Here is a 16675-nt window from a genome sequence, read left to right on the forward strand (position 1 = left end):
GTTAAAGAAGTGACAGTACAAGCACCAAGGCATTTGAGATTTATTGTAGTGTGTACTTCTTTCACCCCTCTCACACCATTTCCAGAACATTTTGATACCCCAGGAATAGTCTTCCTCATCCAATGAATCTGCTCTGCTTTTAGATTGTATTGAGAACGGTGTTCCCCAGGGAAAGCGACGTTCTATGCTCCCATCTCCGAGCCCCAACACCAGCAACATCAGTCTCTGGAACATCCTGAGGAATAACATTGGAAAGGACCTGTCCAAGGTGGCCATGCCAGTGCAGCTGAACGAGCCACTCAATACCCTGCAGAGGCTGTGTGAGGAGCTGGAGTACAGCGAGCTGCTCGACCAAGCCGCACACACACAGGATCCGTTCGAACGCATGGTATCCATCAGGACATACACACACATACATATACACATGTATGGTAAATACACAGTTGCATGGTTAATAAATAATGGAGAAAAAGTGTCATAAGCATCTAGAACTAGATTTTTAAAACAATATTTTATTCATTTTACAATATTTTATTAATTTCAACCGAAATCGTGAAAACTGTAAAACATGTAAGGAATAAAACAGGGTGTGAGGGTGCTAGTGTAGTAATGTAATAGTAGTGTAATAGCACATCTCATTGTGTTTCCTTCCTCCATACAACAGCAATTTGCCACGATTGCACATTTTGTTATTTATTAAAGAATGATACAGCATACTTTTATCAGTTCATAGTAACATTAATTTTGTGGAACTTCCTTGAAAGAAGTTAGTTCCTTTTTCACTCATGCTGTAGCAGCTCTAAACTGTCACACCCTCAACAGCCTCTCTTTTTTCTCTCTCTTAAACTGAATGGCAAAAATGTAGTCATTGATAAACTGCACAGCTCAAAACCCTCTGTCCTGTGGTGAAAAACGTTTCATTTATGTGGCGCTTCCACCATACAAATCCTTGTGAATTAGTTGTTACTATAGAAATGATAGAAACCTATTATGAATGCAGTTATACTTAAACAATATAACACTATAAACAATTTTGACCACCCTGAAATTAAAATTAAATGGCACTGTGGTATAACGTTTTAGAATTATTCAGTTTGAATGCTTAACTTACATTGCAGCAGCGAGAAAATTATAGTCTGATATTTTTATGCATTTGAGTCTGCTTCTCGTATGATTCCTTTATTCCACATTGCTCAGGGCCAAATGCCAACCAAGCCTTGGGGTGTTCTTGAAAAAATAGTCAAATGTTTTACAAGAAATACTGAATTTGATCATAATCTTATTACAGATAGCGTATCGCTTCTCCTGTCACAGAGATACTTTCAGTCTAAATTGTCTTGCCTCTTTTGAGTCAAATGATTTACAGTGTCAGTCACAGTTAGCTGATCACATTTACCATTACTGGAGTCATGCCTTTTAAAGGCCAGTCTGATCCAAGCTCATCTGACATCTGATGGCCATTGCCCATGACCGTGTCACTACTATGATGGAGTGGTGTCTTCTGCGGGTAAAGTGAGCTTTGGCCGGCTCCACTTTAGCAGCTCTACAGACATTCAGGCAGATAATGGAAGTGGGGCTTGTTATGCTTCCAGTAATATTTATTGTAAGGGTTTCAGTGTCTGGCTTCTTCACTGTGAAACTATCAGACAATAGGAGGCTCATGTAATGCTCTGTGTGCATGGATTCACTTAAATGCAAAGCTTTGTCCCATTGATGAAAAGAAGTTTTAAAGAAATTGTCTTCCCTGAAACAAAATCTGGCAGTTAGAGCAATAGTAGTTGAGAAGTGAAGTGTTCAGGACAGTGTAATGGAGAGTTAATTGCCTAAGTCAGGTTAGTGACTTGCATTAAGAGGAGCATAAAGCTCTCCGGTCGCTGCTCTATGTTCCCTGAGTGGGCCTGAGTGACCTAGCTCTCTCCAGCTGAGGAGCTCCATTAGAGGAGCTTTCAAACTGCCTGCAGTCAGACACTCTGTGTGTGTGTGTGTGTGTGTGTGTGTGTGTGTGTGTGTGTGTGTGTGTGTGCGTGTATGTGATGTGTGTAAGAGTATTTCCAGTATTCATTACAGAGGAAAGGGAGAGGCAGTGGTGGACTATAATGGCTTGATGGAGATCTAAATTGTCTCTCAGCTTTGAGAAGCGTTGATGGTTTCATAACGACCTTTACAGCCAGAGTGATAATGCTTCTCTTCCTCAAATGTCCACACTTCAGGAAGTTTGAGAGTGCAGTCATGACCCGGCGCCAAGTCCAGTTTACTGTTTTCATGTAATTATGGAAATTTCATCAATCTTACCTCTCAGGCTGAACTTTTTCTGTCTCCGCCACTAACTAGTGAAGGAATTTTGATGTCAGCTTGACCTTTACAGACGACATTTCAACAACTGTACGATCCTGTAGGTTCATTCTGTATAACATCAAGAAAATCAGACCCTATCTCACCAAACAGGCTACACAGCTACTAGTCCATTACTCTTGGACCTCCCAGCCAGCTCCATCAAACGCCTTCACATGTTTCAGAATGCAGAAGCACGCCTCGTCTTCAACCAGCCCAAAAGAACACGTTACACCCCTCTTCATCTCCCTCCACTGGCTTCCTGTAGCTGCCCGCATCAAATTCAAGGCCTTGATGCTCACGTACAAGACCTTGTCTGGAACAGCACCCCCCTATCTCAACACTCTCCTGAAGGCTTACGTTCAATCACGCAATCTGTGATCGATTAATCGATTAACCTACTCAGCGTGGCTCAAGATCCCTTTCCAGAACCTTCCCACTAACTGTCCCTCAGTGGTAGAATGAACTTCCAACCTCAATCCGGACCGCAGAATCTGTCACGATTTTCAAAAAACAGCTAAAGACCCACCTCTTCCATGAGCATTCAACTAACCCCTAAAATGCCAACCCCCACATTATCTTTAAAAAACAAACAAACAAACAAAAAAAATTACTTTGGCTCTTACACCTCTACTCTGCACACTTTGCTTTTCTAGAACTCAATTATAAATCTTGTATAGTAGAACTACTTGTATTGTTCTCCGCTTGATATATCGCTTTGCTTGTATTTCCTCATTTGTAAGTCGCTTTAAAAAAGCGTCTGCTAAATGAATATATGTAAATGTTGTTAGGTTTTGAGATTGTCCATCTATCCGTTTGAAATTCTCGTTAGCACGATATATTCCAGAGCATGTGCTTGAGTATTTGTAGGATTTATATGGAATTATCATTGTAACCAGCAGATGACATGATATGGGAATATGATTTGGGAATCGATCCAAACAGGGTCATGGTCACAGCAAGGTCAGAGGTCTGAAATTATTTTTCTTCAATAGTTTCCTTCCTGCTTGAAGTAAATTTTAAAGGTATTTCTGGCATACAAATTAGTAACAAGACTAGACATGGTGGTGGCGGCATCCCCATCTAGGTACATTGGCTTTGAGTTCTACTCGTTCCAACTGCTTTTGTTCCAACTGGAGTAATGGTGCTCTCTGGTACTTGATGTATTTGCACCTGTTTTGTATAAACCTGTCTGGATACAGATCAGTGTCTGAAGTAGTGTTGTGTGAATGTCTAGGTGTACATTGCAACGTTCGCTGTATCGGGCTATGCCTCCAGTTACTACAGAGCAGGAGGAAAACCTTTCAACCCAGTGCTGGGGGAGACATACGAGTGCGACCGGCCAGATAAAGGATTTCGCTTTATAGCGGAGCAGGTATGAGTACTGCTGGTTAATTATTGGGTTTGTTTGTGTACATATTTCCTTATGTCACTCTGAGGTCTGTCACGTGTTTGTGTTTTTTCTCTCTTTAGGTCAGCCATCACCCTCCTATATCTGCATGCCATGCTGAGTCGAAAAACTTTATCTTCTGGCAAGGTAAAATATCAGTCACAGGTAGATATGTTTATAATACAGATGAGCGCTGAGGCTCTGTGGGCAGTCTGCTCCCAAAGTGACCCTGGTGTTTGTGTGACGTATTCAGATGTAAGGTGGAAGAACAAGTTCTGGGGGAAGTCCATGGAGATTGTTCCTGTTGGCACCACTCATGTAGTGCTCCCTGGGTATGTGCTCTAATACTCTTGACTATTTTTCTGTCACTCCCAAACGCATTAAGACCGATTTTGACATTTTTCCTGCGCCATGCAGTTTTCTCTTTGAGTACCACTCTACACAGTTCTCTCTGTGCACATGCAGGTTTATTACCTGTTAGGACTGTTAGAGATGTTTACCATATGTGTGTCAGTCTGGGAAAGGCCATCGGCTGTCAATGCGTCTGAATTCTTGTCAACAGCCAGAAAAGGCTAGTTTTATAGATTTAATAGATTCGAAAATATTTTGATGCCTCCACTTCTAGAAACCGTTAATCTATTTCACTAAAACAACATGGAAATAATATAATTTAGTATTTAAACTTGCCTAGGCTATCTTCCTGCAAAAATCATATCAGCTAAGGATCCAGTTCAGCAAATGTGGTGGTAAAAACATGCAGTCAGACTCAGAGATGCTGAGTACAGATCCATATGCTGGAGGTTTATTTTAAACAAAAAACAAGGTCAAAATAATCCGGGTAAATAACAGAAGTAAACAAAATGTGAACAAATCCAAATCAGTAGCACAGGCAGTGTCAGTGGGCAGAACCATCACAAGACTCCTCCTCCCTCAAGCAAGGAGTTGTGGGAAATATTAGCTGAAAAAGTGTCCATGGATCCACACTTGGAAAATCTACCGGAAATAATAGACCATTCAGGTACCTTTGGGATACTTATTTCAACATACTACACACATGTTGGGTCACACAAATTCTCACCTCGGATACTATTTAGTACAGATAGTATGCCAGTTGAGATGCAGGGCATGTGCCTAATATGCTGGATACCCTAGTAGTAAGCTGGGTAACCAAAGAAGTCATTTATAATTCAGAGGAGGGTGCCCTCTGGCGGTCTGGAGAGGGATTGCGTGGGCTAAATGTTTTCCTCACACAGTGAATGTCGTGCTTTGATCAAATTGTTGGATAAGTAAGTGCTATAATGAAATGGACATAAGCCTAATCAATTCAATGATCTGTGCCACAGTCAGACTCCAGGCTTTAAAATGCTTAAACTTTACTTCTGATTGAGATACATGCAAAACAGCAACATATTTACATTCAGGAAAGCATCGTTTTCAGAACTATATATAGTAAATAACGTCGAAATTTCATCATGTGAAGGGTTTTCCCAGGACACCACATAAATTCTGTATGAATTTTCATAGTAGGCCTATACAGTATACATATTCAGAGGCAGAATATCCACATTTGAATGTTTGCCATCCCATTTTCTACTCTAAATGACGTAAAGTAAGTCTATGAGAGGATAGACTAATCCACAAGCAGATGGTGTGGCTGCAGCTTTTCAATCCAACCACTGCAACCACACCTGATTACATCACTTTAATGAGCTGGTCTAGGTCTTCAAACAACTTTTAATTGTGGCTCATGCTTGGTTATAATTAAAACCTACAGTCACACCAGCCCTTTGTGGATAAGACAAGACACTCCTAGTCTATGACAAGACAAGACACTCTCTAGTCCTAGCTTTTGTTCGCTGCATATTTTCTGGCTGAATGCAACTTGTGTTGCTTGAATAGGGAAAGAGCAGCAAATAAATGCACGTTATGTTAAATGCATTTGTATTTATACAGAGATTTTATTTCAAATTAAATAAATAAAATAATATTTGTATTACAGGCTGATTGGCGTAGTCTAAAGTGTCTGTACTGTATGAATGGGTGTGTGAGTGTATATGTGATTGTGCCCTGCGATGGACTGGCACCCTGTCCAGGGTGTACCCCGCCTAGTGCCCGATGCTGCCTGGGATAGGCTCCAGGTTCCCCGTGACCCTGAAAAGGAGTAAGCGGTAGAAGATGGATGGATGGATGGAAGGATATTTTATATTATTTATATGCTAATTTCTGAATGATGCTCTATTGAGTAAAGAGTGCAGTAGTAGGTTCTGGAACACCATTATGTCGTGAGCTCATGTAGGGAATAGGAAGCCATTTGGGATTTGGCCTATTTTGAAAGGTGCTTTAAAAATCTTTTTTTTTTTTTTTTTTTTAATAGTCCTGCATGATGATAGGAGATTGTATGTGGATCCTGGGTACCCTGTGAATTGTTTTGTTAGATATCAGTGATTAATAACATTATTTGTGTAAATAAAAACAAACATAAACCTTAAGTTTCATGGAACAGTTTTTACTTCTTTACTTCCATGGTTTATGTGTTATGAACACATAGTGTAGTGTTATTGCTAATATCTTATTGTTAAGTTGTACATAAATGTGGGGCTAGTTAATATTGTACCTCTTTTAGGTAATCAGCATTTGAGTGTAATTTTAAATGCCTGCTTTCTTTCACAGTTTGGGAGACCACTATGAGTGGAACAAAGTGACATCGTGTATTCACAACATTCTGAGTGGTCAGCGTTGGATCGAGCACTATGGGGAAATCTCCATTAAGAACTCTAGCAGCGATATCTGTCAGTGTAAAGTCACCTTCGTCAAGGTGAGCTACATTTCCCCACCTGCTGACAAACATCCACTGAAATGACATCCTTGTGCTGCGTAACCTCTATCTCATTCACTGCACTGTATGATGTTGAAGGATTATATAATAAAGTTAGTAACTGAATGTATGTATGTATGCGTGTATTTATGTATGCGTGTATGTACAACCCCAATTCTAAAAAGTTGGGACAGTATGGAAAATGCAAAAAACTAACAAAAAGAGTGATTTGAAATTCAGTTCACCCTGCACTATATTGAAAACACATTAATAACACATTATTTGATGTTTTACTTTGTGAATTTAACTTATTTTTGAAAATATACACTCATTTCAAATCTGTTGACTGCAACACACTCCAAAGAAGTTGGGACAGTCGACTGTTTACCACTATGTAACGTCACCTTTTCTTTTAATAAGACTTATTAAGTGTTTGGGCGCTGAAGACACCAGTTGGTTAAGTTTCCCTCATTCATCCATTATGCATTTCTTAAGCTACGCAACTTGGGGATGTATACATATAGTGCCAAACCCCATGTACACTCTGATTTATACCAGCTGCTTCTGATTATCAGGAGTCTAAGTATGGTGAATTAGTAGTTCTAGTAAAAGGTTGTTCATGTAGAGAAGAAGAAAGCTCTGTGTGAAGCAAATGAACCTAAACCATTTCGTCAATCCTTCTACTACAGAAAATGGAGAAGGATAGGTGTGCTGCGATTCAATTCTCAGATTCTGAAAGAACGAGAGAGACACTAATTGAACCCATCACACAGAGGGTCCACACAGACACTTCCTTTAGCACAGTGATGGGAGTGCTATGGTAGTGGTTGTGGGAGAATAGTTATTGACATTGGCACAGTTCCAAAGACAAGTCACTCTGATGAAGAGAGTAAGGGGAGAGAGAGAGACAATGAGAGAGACAGAGAGGGAGAAGGTAGGACAGAAATAAGTGATTCATTCTCATTATTACACCACTGACTTATTGATGTCTCAGCAGTGCCATCTGCTGAAGAGCAAGGGCACACACTGCATGTAATCTACTTATAGGCTCATGCAGGAAAGCTGCTTTACTATCAGTTGTATAAAATTAAGGCCCTTTTTCTTTTGGATTGATATCTGGTTCAGAATAAAGGCATTAAATTAGGAACATACAGATAGTGTGTTGATCTTGGACTGGTTTGACTGAGACAATGATCAATGATTTTTGTTTGTGTTGCATTGCAGGCAAAGTACTGGAATTCCAGTATATACGAGGTAGAGGGAACAGTCATGGACCATAAAGGCAAGGTGATACACAAGCTGTTTGGGAAGTGGCATGAGAGTATATACTGTGGAAGCCCACCATCTGCTACATGCATCTGGAGAACCAGTAAGCTTCACATACATATAGTTCAGAGCACATTTATTCACCTCCGCCAGCAATGCTGTAACTGAGTTGTAGTCTACTAGATGGTATATTGCAGATGAAACAGAAACCGTTTAATGTAATGCAGAACCACGTGCATTAAAATCAAGCGTTCTGATTTATAAATACTGCTAGCTAAGAAAAGTCTGTGTGACTGAAGCACACTGACCAATAACATATGATTTACAGCATATATACAAACAATAAATATAACTTTTATTAATAATAATTATTAAGTTACATCACATTTTTTCTTGATGATAAGCTTTTTTTTTACATTCACTGACTCACATGATAAATTGTGTCTTTTATGGTAAGTCTAAAAAGCTTTATATTGTTCATGTAGATCCAATGCCTGCTGACTACGAGCAGTACTACGGCTTCACTAAGTTTGCTCTTGAGCTGAATGAACTGGATCCACAGACCAAACTTTTACTGCCGCCCACGGACACGAGATTACGTCTTGATCAGAGGTAAACCCATGTAACCCATGTTTTGCATTTCTGCACATAACAAGAGTCTAGATAAATGTTATTAATAAAGACAAATATTAGATACGGGGTGGAACCACTACTCCAAAAGTGGTGGGGCAAAATTTTTGTCTGAGAAAAGAGGTACATGCACGGTACATGTACGTGCAATAGACTGTTTGTCACTGTAGTAACTGTCTGTTTTGCTAAACATTTTTTCAGCAAGCCTTACTCACTTTATTTGTAGAATGTTATTTGAGGAATGTTCCTGTAATTGATTCAGAATACAGAATATGTACAGTTGCGGTCGGAAGTTTACATATACTCATCATGAACATGAATGTCATGGCAATATTGGGCTTTCAATCATTTCTTTGAACTTTTCTTTTTCTGAGGCAGACTGATTGTACAACATTCATCTTTAATAAACAAACCAAAACAAAACAAGAATTTGGTTCACAAGTTTTAATTCATTTGGGGTTTTCTGTAACACAGGACCAAAACTATACATACAGCACATCTAATATTTAGTTGAATGTCCCTTAGCAAGTTTCACCTCGAGCAGACGCAGACCTTCCCATTTTGTTTATACTTGCACCGAATTTTAGACACAGCTGACTGGGAACAACCAACATCTTTTGTCACACTCCGTGTTGGATTTCCTTCTTGAAGGTGTTTTATAATCTTTTCCATTGTTTCAATTGAAAACTCTCCTGTTGGGGCCATGTTTCCTTTCAATAGCCAAGTCCAACAGCTCATTAAGATCTGTAAGCACACTCTTAACTGCAGACTAATTTGCATTTTTAGACTTGTATTTGTGTTGGTATTTGTTTTAGAAATGCAAATTACAAGGTGATTCCATAGTTTTTTTCATTAAATTTGTTTGGTATGTTTTACGAAGTCAAAATGTTCAGCTACTAAACAAAAATTGTTTTGTGTCACATCTGTGATTTTTTCATTTGCTACGAAGTAATATATATATATATATATATATATATTATTATTATTATTATTATTATTACACAGCAGGGTGATTCAATACTAAAATTTTATCACTTCACTGTTCGGACAGGTTTTTTTTTTTTTTTTTTTTTTATAAATCTGTCTATGTTTGCAGTTGTACTTCTTTTCTGACATCAAGTTGTAGCTTCAGAAATATTTCTGGCCTGCAAATGTAAAGGGACAATGCCAAGTTTCCAACGTACCGTGTGTGCGTGTGTGCGTGTGTAGGTTACTGGAGGAGGGGAATGTTGATTCTGCAGAAACACAGAAGCAAAGAATCGAACAGCTACAGAGAGATAGGCGCAGAGTCCTCGAGGAGAACAACATGGAACATCAGCCACGGTTCTTCCAGTAAGAACCACTTTCCTTTACAGTGCAACGTCTATTCATCTTAGGCACCCTGCTTATTAATCACGTACACATGTTAAGGCATTCAGAGACTACTATGAATGAAACAGTAACTACAGTGTAACTAATAGAGATGGTATGTGGTTATGAAGCTAAGGATTGTAAGGGTGTAAATATGAATGATAGCTCCTGGGAATTTAAGGTGCAAAATACTTTGTGATTTGAGTGTTCAAGCCATAGACTGTATATAAAATCAGTCCGTACAGGATTTCATGGAGGTTTTTTTTTTTATGATTGCTGCAGCCAAAAATGCTTGATTTTGCTGCAACTTTTTTTTTCAATATTTGAGGTGCAACTTGTGGTGTTTTTTGTACTACTAGAATTGGTGAAATTGCAATTGCATGAAATTGTTCTGCACGGTCTTTCACAGTGATATTTGTTGGTAAATGAGACCTTTTATCTGTACCCATGTTCGACGCACATGAATCGAAGAGGCTTTTGACTGAATGCATGTTGTGATGCGTCTTGGCCCAAATCTAATTTTGAACAATTGCAAGCTCCTCCGAATATTGCAACGTTAGCTTGATTTTGTGTTCATTTCTGCGATCGCAAAATCACAAAATCCTGAAGGAACTGTAACATTAACTGGGTTCAAGTGGTTGAAAAGTGTAGCTAAGTGTCTCAGACACCCTCTAGTGGCTCACTGCAGTGCAATATTTAATCCCACCCACATCTGTATTAGTAAATATCAATTCAGTTTACATTCTCAGAATATATTTTATTTGCAGTTTGGCTGTTCTATCAGTCCTTCACTTTAATATCCGCTGTGTTATTTTTCATTACAATAAATGTGATGATATTGGATGGTGAGTCATGGTCTGCTGTATATCCTCTATGCAGTCTGTGGGCCTGAGCTTGATGATTGTAGATACCTTAAACAAAATGTTTCTTTAGCAGTTCAGGGGATCATTTAGATTAGATATTTGCTAAAATGGTTGTAGTATTCTTTTATTTGTTCTCATTGCAAGTATAAATGTTATACATAATTATATATATGGGTTTAGGAGAAATTTCAGCATTAGATTTCTGTATGCTTAAATGTAGCCTTGGATAACTCTGTGTTATTTTTTTTCTTTACCACAAACATACATAACCATTCCATTAAATACCTTTTTACAAAGCCATAGCTTAATCCAATATTTTTTTGGCTTGATTCTTACAGGAAATCAAAAGATGACACATGGATCAGCAACAACACTTACTGGGACCTGAGGAAAGATCCAGGCTTCAGTAATCTGGATTGTCCAGTGCTGTGGTGAACTACATCTGAACAGTGCTCACTCACAAGCCTCTTCTTTCTCCTCACAACTGCCTGCTCTGACCTTCTGTGCATGGAACAAAAGCACATCTTACAGTGGAGGGTGGAAACAGACCCTACAGAGGAAGGCAATTTTTTTGCCTGATAATCAAACTGAAGAAGAACTTTATTAGAACTACAACACTGTTTCCAGAACTTAACCATATTCAAGCACCCTTCATTATGTAATATTCGATTTTAAATGCCTTAATATGCTTCTATTATATTTTACATTATGTTTATGCAGGCATCTTTCTTGAATGTCTAGAAATTATGCAAACATAGCCCAGTTTGTCATCTGTATCACTGCTGTGTGCAACTAGTAGCACAGAAAATACTGACACACACACTGTTGCATACTGTACACTTACAGTACAGAGTGATACTACAGGCAGTAAAATGCCTGAGTCCTGCCTGAAACAAAAGAACTTTGCGCATGCATGTCTGAAATATGCTGTCGTCTTATCAAAGTAACATTGTCTACCTCCAAAAGAGATGGTACTCTTGTGTACAATATGAGGAACATATTGGAGTATGAATTCCACACTTGTCTTATGCCTTATGGTCACACATATTCCATAATGTCTTTATTATATCCTTTAATCATGTTTAAAAAACAAACAAACACACACACAACATGTGTCACAATGTTGCTAGCATCTGAGAAATAATCACACAGCTTTGTTTCAAATAATAAATAGTCACCACACTGCATTTGGATGTTTAGCTGAATGTTTCAGCTTTTTTTGTAATCTGTGTCCATCAAGTTCTTCCTGGAAAAGAGAGCAACTGAGGAAATCACACTGACTACTGCTACGTTTCATCTCTTCAGTAAATCATATCTCTGACTAGCTTTTTATTGTTATTTATTATATTCTGATGCTCCATTCACTGAATAAAGTGATGCTCACTGTTTTATCCTGTAGTGTAGTTTGTGTGCTATTATTAACTGTTGTTCAAATGCTGTCAATTTGAACAATGTAAATAACATGGAAGCTATAAAGCGTTGTCCTTGTGCTTTGGTGTTGAGTTCTATAAAAAGCAGAATTTCTGCTGTGATGTGTGAGGACTTTGGTTTATTGGTGCACCAAGCTTAAATATGGTTGAGAAGTTTCGAGATTTGTATCTACTTGTCCTGACAGAGATGTCATGTATGTGGGTTTGGCACCACCAAACTCTTAAAAATCTTTGCAGTGGCAGGTTTAAGACCTGCAACCCTACTATAAATAACCACTCGATGTAGTTGCTGAATATTATAAATCACATCCTGCATTTTTAGTCATTTCACTAGGAGTTCTTCTGTTTTTCCTTACACATCACAATATTGCATGAGCATCACAAGTGAAAAAAATTTAACGTGTCCTTTAAATTACAACTTCCAACCCAATTTACTGTCTTTCCCATAACCGTTACATCTCTGTTACTATTGACCCCAATAGTGATGAATCCTCTGTGATGAATGTCTTCCTGTCTTGATCCAAAATCAAGGTCAACTGAGCCAGCTCAGCATTTTTTGTACATGCCTCATGAGATGCATCTGTAGCTGAATTCCAACCCATACAAAACCAATGTTTAGGTGTGAATAGCACTCCAGCTTGGAAAATTGCAGATTGCATTAGTTATTATGTGACCTGATTTCAATAAATATTAATTCAATAAAATAATTAATTTGTGAAAACACTTTGCTTTTGTCATGAAGTTGTTTCCCCCCTGTATGTTCCTGCAGGATATAAACACTGGCCATGTCCTGCAGAATTTCAGATCTATCCTGCACAATAGTCCTGCAAGTAGTGTGTCTTTTAAATAGACATGTAGCACATAATTCCTGGAGGATATAATTCCTGCATATTACATTTTCCTTCATAGAATTTCTGCAGGTATTTCTACAGGAAAATTTTGTTTGTTTGCAATATATTACAAACAAAAAAGCAATCGCAAAAAACTTGGTATAGGATAGAACCACAAAATGTAGAACAATGGATGGAAATTGTAAGAGAAATCTACATATTGGGAAAAAATCACTTACCAGCTACAGATGAAGGAAAAATATTAAATATATTTGGAGTAACATACACACAAACAAAAGGATACATACTTTTTGTAGTAGACCACTGTAACCATAGGCAATCTTGCACTTTTTCTTATTGTTTTTGCTGTTGTTGTTGTTGTATTTTGTCTTGTTATTTAAAATCTCAATAAACATCAAAGTGGCAAGAACATTAACTGGCTAGCTAACTTAGGCAACCTCTGTTGGGATTTGAATCGCTTGCTAGGTTCATCAGCTAGCTAATGAGCTCATGTAAATTCAAACACATTTCTATCTACATAGTTAGCTAAATAGCAAAGCTGCCCCTTATACATTATCCTGAGTAATAGGCTTACACACAGGCTGTAGAAGAACGTAGATATAATAACACAACAGACCATCATTACCAAACATTAGCTATGTTTGCGCCCATTTTCGTTAACCGAAAGAATTCAATCTGATTGCAGATTCGAAAGTACTGTTTATATGTAGTGTAAAGCTTTGGAACCGCTAAGGTTAAAAAAGCGCTATATAAGTGCAGACTATTTACCATGACTCTGGAACGGAGAGTGATTCGTTCATTTTTGAATGCGCATGTGCAGCAACATCCCATAGATTCTGTACCGGAAACAGAAATGATTAATTCACCTCTCGAATCTTCGGATTCCAGTCGTTCATTCATCACTTCACTGCCCCACTGCATTCAGCCTATGGGGCGGTCACCGGATGAACAAACGACTCTTCCACAGTGTTTTGCCAGATTGGCATATATAAAAATTTGTCAACGAAGTTTGAAAAGTTACTCACTTTTCATGACCAACAAAGAGAATTAGAATTAGAAATGGATGTGGAAATGAAGCCTCATAAAGCAGGCTTTCCCCTCACTGTTCCGGGAAAAGATTCTAAGCTTCGAGAGTGTTGAAAACAGCGCCCTCTCGTGGTTAGTAAAAAATAAAGCAGCCAAAAGCCCGTGGAGGAAGCTCCGTCTGATGAAGCAGCCACCACACACTCCATAGATCGTTTCAGTGTTATGTGCACAAATAAAAGCCTAACACATGCGTGTGTGTGTGTGTGTGTGTGTGTGTGTGTGTGTGTGTGTGTGTTGAATTTCTCCCTCTGATAAATTAATTTAGCCATTAAACTGTGGCAATAAATGCCAGTATGAACTAATATACTTAAATATGATGTAACAGAAGAATAATGTACACATATATGACTAAAAGAGTTACATATGGCAAGGATTTTGCCTGAAATTATTTGTATTCATCATATTACTTGTATCACTTGGAATTAAAAATGTAATTGAATAAGTTTGAATGAAAATTATTCATTTTGACATGGACAGAACGATCCATTCATATAAAGTGTGGGACTAAAACGATTTTATGATAAGGACACTGTGTGATGAGATCATCTGGGTATTAAATTTGCTTATGCGTCTTGGCAGTAATAGTGCTTATGTAACTGTGGGAATGACAGAAAGGTGACAAATAAGTTTTTAATTATTTTTATTGAGAAATAAGTGCTGTTTGACACTGTTGGGGCTGAGTCTATTTCTCCTCTTTGACACTACTTTCCCTGCCTTAGAGAACACTTTCACATGGTACAGAGGATTCCGGTGTACAAAGAAACTGCAATGCCAAAGTGTAGAAATTACCAAAACAAAAACCATAGTGAAAAAATTCACCAATCAAAACAAAACAAAAACAACAAATAATTTGTGACAAATAAGTAGTGATGATTTAAATGTAACATATTGATTATCCAACTTTCAAAGTACAGTACTCCTCACAAACAAACCAACCAGACTGAGCCAACAGACGAACGTAAGATCTGGGGTTCGAACATTTCGACACGGAAAGCGAATTGCGCATGTGAATGGACAGGAAGTGAGGCTTCGTTTGTTGTCGATCACTTGATTCTGTGAAACCAATACACACCCCGATACGGGGCTTCACTGGAGAATGTGTTGTGCTCGATACGTGCCTCGAAACTTCAGTGTCATACGTCACATCACTATTAGAAGCAGTGTTCCAACATCTTGTCCACCACCACTAAACCTTTCTCAGCTGAAGTGTTAACCAATAACAGAAATGTAAACTTGCACAGGTGACACAGGGGCGAAACTACATTGCAAAAATATCAGTCATACTCATCGACTGAATTTGTAACACAAAAATTAGGGAAGAGAAATTTCTAGATCTCACTTTGAGGCAATTACAAAAGAGGAACAAATGACTGGCTTTCTAAATTTGTCAAAAACTTTTAGCTGGAAAATAGTCTGCAAGCGATTTTTCAGTAGTCAGATTCTTTGAAATGCTTGCTACAAACATACATGCTACATAGGCTGCAGTGATAACAAGCTGTATTTTCTACAACTGTTCCCTTTCCCACTGGAAGATTTGAAGCTTTATTACTTTTGCCTTCATATTCATAGACATGGTACTGTGGAAAAAGTACACTTATTCTGCATTTGGCTTACATTACATTCGGCAAAAAGTGGGAAAAAAGTGGCAAACAAACATGGACCTCCATCTTCTGTTAGCAATGCGCTAACCAGATGAGTGAGATGTGATGAGTTATTTATATTTTCTTTCTCAGAACAGCTAACTGGGATAAGTGTTATAGATTGTGAGTTATGAGCTCTGAGTTGAGGGGTTGTTTTCTTTAAGTTTTCCTAGACAGAGGTTAGGGTTAGAGCTATGAGTTAGAGGGTTATGAGTTATGACCTTTAATCGAATGCAGCATAAAAGTAACTGTGCTTTTCAAAATGGGCTTTTCTTCTCCTCACTAATAGTCACTGTCTGGCTGCATGATAATTAAGGTGCTTTCACATATGCAGTGTTAAGTCCATTTGAAATGAATCGTGTTTGGAACCCCCCCCCCACCCCCCCACCCTCACACCCCGTCATCTTATTTCTGGGTTTACATAGCTTACATTTGATAGCTTTTTGGTTCCTTGTGCAGGACAAAGACAAACCATACCAAAGGGCAAACAAAGCAAAAGTATCGCTATCACTCTGATTCAGACTCCCTGACTAATGGGTGTGAAAGTACCCAAAAATTCAGCTGGGTTGCTTTTTACCTCTACTAATAAGGGGGCTCCCCGCACTGTGTGCGTTCCCTGCCCTTCCCAACAATACTGTCGTCCATTCAAAACATAATGAGATATTTCCAACAAAAATTCTGAAAGCGTTATTGTTTGAAGTAAGAGGTTTACTATAAAACAGATTATGAGATTAAGAAAATGGTGTGTCATTATGACATGAATGTCATTATGAAATTTTAAAAAGGCATTATGACATAAAAGTAGTCTTTTGAAAAAAAATTCAATTAAAACTGTTATTATGAAATAAAACCAATTGAAAAGTGACATTTATTGTGAAAATGAATATAATGAAATAATATTTCATAACAATATTTTGTTTGTTTGTTTGTTTGTTTTGCAATATATTTACTCATTTATATATGTTTTGCTGCTTTTACTCATTTTATTATTTATATCACAGGCAAATTTATTTATTTAATTTT

At 38.0% G+C, this 16675-nt stretch overlaps 1 protein-coding gene across 2 annotated transcripts in view; it reads left to right on the forward strand.

Annotated features, from left to right (window-relative positions):
* Window positions 1-11117, forward strand: part of osbpl3b (oxysterol binding protein-like 3b) — a 74135-nt gene extending 63018 nt beyond the window's left edge. For both annotated transcript variants that reach the window (XM_053627996.1, XM_053628004.1), the window contains 9 exons: window positions 144-388; window positions 3569-3706; window positions 3805-3868; window positions 3975-4053; window positions 6392-6536; window positions 7761-7905; window positions 8288-8414; window positions 9642-9764; window positions 10984-11117. In XM_053627996.1, coding sequence (XP_053483971.1) covers window positions 144-388; window positions 3569-3706; window positions 3805-3868; window positions 3975-4053; window positions 6392-6536; window positions 7761-7905; window positions 8288-8414; window positions 9642-9764; window positions 10984-11080 — 1163 coding nt within the window. In that variant the 3' untranslated portion in view covers window positions 11081-11117. The remainder of the gene's footprint in view (window positions 1-143; window positions 389-3568; window positions 3707-3804; window positions 3869-3974; window positions 4054-6391; window positions 6537-7760; window positions 7906-8287; window positions 8415-9641; window positions 9765-10983) is intronic.
* The last annotated feature ends 5558 nt before the right edge of the window (window positions 11118-16675 follow it).

This window comes from Ictalurus furcatus, chromosome 1 (assembly GCF_023375685.1).
Source record: "Ictalurus furcatus strain D&B chromosome 1, Billie_1.0, whole genome shotgun sequence".
Taxonomy (NCBI): Eukaryota; Metazoa; Chordata; class Actinopteri; order Siluriformes; family Ictaluridae; genus Ictalurus; species Ictalurus furcatus.